Source organism: Clupea harengus, unplaced genomic scaffold (assembly GCF_900700415.2).
Source record: "Clupea harengus unplaced genomic scaffold, Ch_v2.0.2, whole genome shotgun sequence".
Lineage (NCBI taxonomy): Eukaryota > Metazoa > Chordata > Actinopteri > Clupeiformes > Clupeidae > Clupea > Clupea harengus.
The window spans coordinates 140,001-147,947 of NW_024879576.1; the positions used below are offsets into that span (position 1 = coordinate 140,001).

At 42.0% G+C, this 7,947-nt stretch overlaps 1 protein-coding gene across 2 annotated transcripts in view; it reads right to left on the bottom strand.

Annotated features, from left to right (window-relative positions):
* The window catches only part of LOC122128988 (GTP-binding protein 8-like), an 8,472-nt gene extending 7,479 nt beyond the window's left edge, over nt 1-993 (bottom strand). For both annotated transcript variants that reach the window (XM_042704034.1, XM_042704035.1), the window contains exons 1-2: nt 952-993; nt 118-506 (exon numbers count right to left, since the gene is read on the bottom strand). In XM_042704034.1, the coding sequence (XP_042559968.1) occupies nt 118-447 (330 nt within the window). In that variant the 5' untranslated portion in view covers nt 448-506; nt 952-993. The remainder of the gene's footprint in view (nt 1-117; nt 507-951) is intronic.
* Nucleotides 994-7,947: the final 6,954 nt, after the last annotated feature.

Here is a 7,947-nt window from a genome sequence, read left to right on the forward strand (position 1 = left end):
ACAAACTCTGACTATGAGAACATTTCCCTATACTTTTCAATAATGAAGTCACTGTCATTCCCTCACTAACACACACACACACACACACACACACACACACACACACACACGTCATACCTCTGGCTGCTGTGTCACATGAACATGGTCCATTCTGACCGCGGACGAAGTGTAGAGGATGTCATGCCTGGCGGAGGGTGTGAACAGCTCCTCTGCCCGCCGCAGGTCCTCCTCGCTGGGGTGGAAGAGCTGGAAGTCCTCCCGGTCCACCCTGCGGTCCAGGTGGCCCTCTAGCGCACTGAAGGGGTACACGACCCCTCGCCGCTTCCGATCCGGCAGCAGGCTGACCTGCCGAAATGAAGCCGGGCTGTGGACGCTTCGCCGGTGTGGTAGCCACCGATGAGCCAGAGGCTGTGAACGGAGCAGCACTCCGGTATGCCTCAGGAACATTGTCCTTAGCTACCGCTAGCCACAGTGAAGTGCCTGTATCAGCATGCTATTTGCCGCAGCTGGGGAGAGTGAGGACCAACACACATCATTTGAGATACGTAGAGACACTTTATTTACGTGTCCGATCTACGTATCTATGTGTCCAATATCGAATGACTCCTAGTTTATTTTTCGTTACTTCAAACTGGTAAATGAAAGGCGTGTTGCTGAAATACCGCCGTGTGGAAACTATACAAAAACATCAATATTAATCAATATGCTGAATATGATGGTCATAGGTGGTCAGTCGGTCGTTGAACTGTCACAAGGACTGACACTTAACGGACACAGTGCACTGTTATGACGAGGGTTGGCATGCCCTTCAGATAAAAACCTCTTTACTCATGACGTTTGTTCCACACTGACCGGTGGCATATCCAACTATCAATGGGGTAAACTAAGCAAGAGTTGTAGCGAATACTGTACCTAACTCACAAGTAGCAAACGGTTATCTGAGACACTTACCAAGAGAATAGTTCTCACACTAAAACTAATGTTAGTTCCATGCATAAGCGAACACGCCTCCTATAGAAACAACATAGAGTCATTTACTACACCAATGTCTGTGGACGGCATCGGGTGTTTCGACGTAAAACATCCCCCCGGAACTATGTCGTGTTACTATAGTTCCGATGTCAGTTCAGTCATTTGAGCACTCGTTTGTTTATATTTCACACATTTATTATGCAGTCTTGACCAAAAACTTAAATTTCTCTCCCTCTACCTTTTTCCCCAACTGGAAATGTTCAATAAAAACAAATACACACGTTCATTCATTTGTGTTTCTATGTATTTATGTGTGTATGTGTATTTAATGATTAATTGGATTCCAGAGCCTTCAGTGCCTCCTGCACCTGTGAGAACTCTAATCCCAATGATCCACGGAGAGAGATCTGTGCAGAGAACAGCCGAGGGACAGGGCTCCTTACCACACCACCAACACACACCAGCACTGGTACACGGTTCCACACACTCCACACTGGTACACGGTTCCACACTCCACACTGGTACATTGTTCTACACACTCCACACTGGTACACGGTTCCACACTCAACACTGGTACACGGTTCCACACTCCACACTGGTACACGGTTCCACACTCCACACTGGTACATTGTTCTACACACTCCACACTGGTACACGGTTCCACACTCCACACTGGTACACGGTTCCACACTCCACACTGGTACATTGTTCTACACACTCCACACTGGTACACGGTTCCACACTCAACACTGGTACACGGTTCCACACACCAGCACTGTTGGAGTCCCCCTGGGCAGTACCCTGCCTGACCGATAAACACAACTCTTCAGTCCCTCTAGAGGCCAAGTTTCAGACTACACTTTATGTCCACTTGAAAATTCAAACACTCCCAGAATTCCCCTCTATATTTCCATGTTCTGTTTGGTAAACTAAGTGCCTCTGTTTCAATGAGGGGTTGAGGACACAACGTTTCCCTTCATCACACATGGACGTGTGCCAGAGACAGAGTGAATGTCAGGCAGAAGAACTGAACTGATACACAAGTGACATTTTCCTCTTTATTTACTGTAAGATAAAGTTTGAGTTTAAGTGTTCAACAATTTACAAGTTCAAATAAAATAACAATACAAACAAACTAATATTATTTTCACAATGTATTCAGAGTTCAGATCAATTTCACAGTTCACAGCTTGAAGCAGCTGCTATCAACTCTAACAAGTTAGAATCAGAGAATTGTACTGCTCTACATCGTTTGTGCAACTTTCATGTTAAATAAAAACATATATAGCGCTAAATGGGTGTGTCTCCCAGACAGCACTATAGTAAAGACAAACATTATCTCACAACACATTTGATCACAAGCTATTAGGTAGGGAAAACAGGCACTGTATGTCAGAACGGTAATTAATCAAACTATATGAGAAGATGAAAGCACATGGAATTCTGTGTGAACAAGAGGCTCAATGAAAAGTAGAAATGTAATCAGGAAGTCTTTGGTTTATAGCACATCAGAGTCAAATTTTATCTCTTCTTTGATCTCTTCTTCCCTAAATTTCCCTTGGGATTAATAAAGTATCCATCTATCTATATATCTTTCTATCTAACTATTGTTGCCTTTGTCTGATTCCTCCTGTGCCTCAAGAAGGTCACCATGGGCCTTCTTCTTTTTAAACAGGTTTGGGAACTTTAATCTTCTGGAATCTGAGCTCTGTACAGAACCAGCTCTAGAACTCAAAGATCCAATTCCAGAACTTTGGGAAGAAGCTGTAGATCCACAGAGAGAGTTGATGTCATATCCTGTCTGTGATCGGAGGGAGCTGTATGCAGAGCTGGTGAAAGACCAGCGGTCAGAGTCTCCCCTGGATTCTCCACTCACTATGAAACAGGACAAATGTCAGTGAAGAAGACTGATCATAATGAAACATGTACAGATCAACAATAAAGATAACACAAGAGGATAACAGAACACAATGTTCAGCATACAGTGCTGTGTAAACATCTTGAGTCTCCTCTGTGCTATGTGTTTTTCATTTGCTGATCCACACACCTGTCAACATCTAGTGTCAAAATACAGTCATAGAGAATGACGTATCAGTATTAATAATAATTCAGTTTTTTGACATTTTTTTTATTGAATACTTGTTCTTCATACAGATAACAGATACTTGATTCAGATTCTGATAACATCAGAATTTGAGCACATACTGCCAAATCAAGAGTCTGTCTAGACGGCAAAAAATATGCAAACAACAGAATTAACTATTATTAGTTTTTATACTATTTTTGACTGTTTACAGATTGCTTTTGTCTTACCGACCGAGTTGCAGAGTTAACATGCCATCCACCTGCTATCTCTAAAAGTTCAACTGCTGTCGATTTAAGTTCCGACAACAGGAACTGTGTACCTGCCTCAACTCTCACACGTAACAGACACTCAATAATAATTTACAGGCAGACACTCGGATATTACTAAGAAATCGGGAGATAAACGGGAGAAAGGGTTTAAAAATAGGGAGATTTGTTAAAATCCAGAGTGTTAGCAGGTATGGATCCATAGCCAATATACTGTGAGTCTGAACATGATATCTCTGGCCCATCTACAATCTGTTTTACATGACGTCTCTTCCCCAACTCTGCTCCGTCTTTAAAACAGATTTCTGCCCATATACAGTCCATCACTATATGAATGTCATACTATAAGATTAAATACTTTTATATTTAAATACTTTTTCAGTCCTCGTGACAGTTAGACGAGAGACTGACCACCTATGACCATCATATTCAGCATATTGAAGTTTGAACCTTGAACCTTGTTACACATGTTGTGTATTCAAAGCAATATCAAACGAACAAGAGAATGTGGATCAACTGAAACAAAAATCTAGTTAGTAATATTTCCTACAGTTAAATATTTTAAGATTGACCAAACCGTTCATTTTGACTTTTTTTTTTTTTTTTCCACAGAAGGCAAACATCAGATATTAAAATATTGAGGTCCTCTAACATTCAGGCCCAATAACAGTCTGTCTGCACTTTAACTATTGATGTTGGTTTCAGCATCAGGTTATTAGGTGCTCTCTAATGTTGGTCTCAACATCAGGTTATTAGCTGGTCTCTAATGTGGGTCTCAGCATCAGGTTATTAGCTGGTCTCTAATGATGGTCTCAGCATCAGGTTATTAGGTGCTCTCTAAATAACTACAAAATGCACGCAAATGTTCAAACACGACACAACATACAACTAACTGAAAAACTCAAATATCTGTATACTATACCATGTAATCTGTCCAGCCACACCAGAATAAGTCAAATAAATAATCCACCCCCTCAAATATCTGTTTACAAATTATCTGTTTACTTTCCTTGGATGAATCACTTAAAGGTTTGTCTGAACTGTTTACTTACTGTTTGGTGGAATAAGATCATAGCTTCTTGCTTTCTTTAAATGAGGTGTCAGTCGTTCCTCTGGTCCTGTCTGTGATCTGAAGGAGCTGTGTTCAGATCTACTGGGAGACCAGGAGTCAGAGAGGGACTCTGCAGCCACTGACAGGGAGAAGAAATAATCAGAAGTTAGAAATTAATAAACATGAATTATTCATGTAAACACAAATGTGTCCTGACTTTAAAACACTAATAAGGTTGTGTATGAAATGACTGATATGATCATATGGTTGGGTTTCATATAGAGCTAAATGAGCCCCTCAGGGGTGGTAGAAGATCATGTTGCCCCACACTGGGGTTTCATATAGAGCTGAATGAGCCCCTCAGGGGTAGAAGATCATGTTGCCCCACACTGGGGTTTCATATAGAGCTGAATGAGCCCCTCAGGGGTAGAAGATCATGTTGCCCCACACTGGGGTTTCATATAGAGATGAATGAGCCCCTCAGGGGTGGTAGAAGATGGAAAACGTTTGAGAATGAGGCCCAATGACAGTAGACATTTTTTAAATGTTAAAACCACAACTGTTATGAGCACAACGTAACATTAGACCCCACATAGTTTAGTGACGGAAGAGAAATGTATGCTTGGAGGAAGTGAGAGAGAGCACCATCTTAACAGTTAACACCAAAGCCTTCAGGACACCACACTCCACAAACAGGGAACATACACACACACACACAAGGGGGAGACACACACACGCTCTACCTACAGGTAACACATACACACACACACAAGGGAGAGACACACACATGCTCTACCTACAGGGATCACACACACACACACACACACACACAAGGGTGAGACAGCACCATCATGACAGCATGCTTGTACAGGTTAGAAGGAGAGTAGTGAGTGACACTATTGAATTTCATCTGTAAATGTCTTCTGATGTCAGCAACAGGTGCATGATCAAAAAGGAACAAGTTAATGGAGACGCAGACTCCTCACTCCTGGGTTCGTAAAAGGATCTGGGTCATTTGAAGTCATTCAGAACTCTTAAAACTCTAATGTCATCTTGTGTCTTAGTGTAATCTGTTCCTCCCAGTATACAAGGCAATAATGGGCACGCGTCATTTACAAATGGCTTTTTAAACAGTTCATATACCATTGTAGGCAGTTTGTTGATTTAGCATTAGTTACTTGTTAGCTATCCACTGCAGGATTCGCTGCTAAAGGCCTTACCACACTACACTCATGCATAACATGAGCCTACAGTGTGTCAGTGTATATGAAGAATGAAAACTTGTTCTGTTTGTTTGTCAAAGTTAGAACTCCCAGTGATGAAGAGTCCTGTGCATTTTTTGCCCAAAATGTAGTATCTGTCGAAAAATGTCAAACATATTTTCAGTTGGAGATCTTCAAGAATGGATGTTTAATGAGTTTCTTAACTCACCCATCAGTGATCTAGGAGATTCTCTCTCTATCTTCACCTTCATCATCCTCTCTTTCACTCTCTCTTCATCTCTCCTCCTCTTCTCCTCCAATATTTATCTTCTCTGTCTCTCCATCTCGTAATGGCTTTCTCTGTTTCCTGCCACCATCTCTTCTATCTTTTCCATCAGCTGTGTAACCTGCATGTGATCTTCTTTCTTCTGATTGTTGAGGACATGATATCTGTTCCCACATTTCTCTACCAGCCACTGCAGACTCTCTCCTTCACTCTCAATGTGCTGCTCAATGGGTGTGTCTCCCAGCCAGTCTCCACGGGTGAACAGCACTATAGTGTGACTCCACACTCTGTCACTGAGAAGCTCCAGGTGTTCCTGCACTGATCTTCTGTGTGTCTCTGTGAATGAAGTGTCCACACGTATGACCAGCAGCAGAGCGTGGGGTCCAGGAGGACACAGACACGCACTGAGCTCAATCTCATTTTTAGTCAGTTCAGGAGTTTCCTCTAACTGATGATTCATCCACCATCCTGGAGCCTCCACCACAGTGACCTGCCTCCCTGCTACTTGTCCCTGTCTCTTCACACACTGAGCTGTTCTCCCTACAGTATCAAACTCCTCTCTGCCCAGGATGGTGTTTCCTGATGAACTCTTCCCAGATCTTATATATTCCATCAGCACAATCCTCAACTCTGACAGCTGAAGAGAATCACCTGACATGAAGAAGCACAAGTCAGTCAGTGCAGAATATACGTAGGTCTTCTGAATAACTTTTAATCATAGTTAGCTATAGAAGCAATATGATGTCAAATGCACACTTAATCCACATAGTACATTATTTATGAATGGTCATTTATGAAAAATGACACTTTTCAACTTAGTCAATGTGTTTATCAGCAGTAATAAATGCACTGATCATGTGTCTCCTATCTGCTGTGTAAAATGTCTGTAACTGTGTAAAGAAAGCTAATGTACAATCCATTGGAGATGAGCAACAAAATGGAAGTTGTTGAATATGAGATTCTTAACTCACCCATCAGTGATCTGAGGGCCCCTCTCTCTATCTTCTCCTTCATCATCCTTTTCACTCTCTCTTCATCTCTCCTTCTCTTCTTCTCCAATATTTCTATTTTCTGTCTCTCCATTTCATAATGGTGTCCTCTGTTTCCTGCCACCATCTCTTCTATCTTCTCCATCAGCTGTGTAACCTGCATGTGATCTTCTCTCTTCTGATTGTTGAGGACATGATATCTGTTCCCACATTTCTCTATCAGCCACTGCAGACTCTCTCCTTCACTCTCAATGTGCTGCTCAATGGGTGTGTCTCCCAGCCAGTCTCCACGGGTGAACAGCACTATAGTGTGACTCCACACTCTCTCACTGAGAAGCTCCAGGTGTTCCTGCACTGATCTTTTCTCTGTCTCTGTGAATGAAGTATCCACACGTATGACCAGCAGCAGAGCGTGGGATCCAGGAGGACACAGACACACACTGAGCTCAATCTCATTTTTAGTCAGTTCAGAAGTTTCCCCTAACTGATAATTCATCCACCATCCTGGAGCCTCCACCACAGTGACCAGCCTCCCTGCTACTTGTCCCTGTCTCTTCACACACTGAGCTGTTCTCCCTACAGTATCAAACTCCTCTCTGCCCAGGATGGTGTTTCCTGATGAACTCTTCCCAGATCTTATATATCCCAGCAGCACAATCCTCAACTCTGACAGCTGAAGAGAATCACCTGACATGAAGAAGCACAAGTCAGTCAGTGCAGAATATACGTAGGTCTTCTGAATAACTTTTAATCATAGTCAGCTATAGAGGCAATATGATGTCAAATTCATATTTAATCCACATAGTACATTATTTATGAATGGTCATTTATGAAAAATTACACTTTTCAATTTAGTCAGTGTGTTTATCAGTAGTAATAAATGCACTGATCATGTGTCTCCTATCTGCTGTGTTAAATGTCTGTAACTGTGTAAAGAAAGCTAATGTACAATCCATTGGAGATGAGCAACAAAATGGAAGTTGTTGAATATGAGATTCTTAACTCACCCATCAGTGATCTGAGAGACTCTCTCTCTATCTTCACCTTCATCATCCTTTTCACTCTCTCTTCATCTCTCCTTCTCTTCTTCTCCAA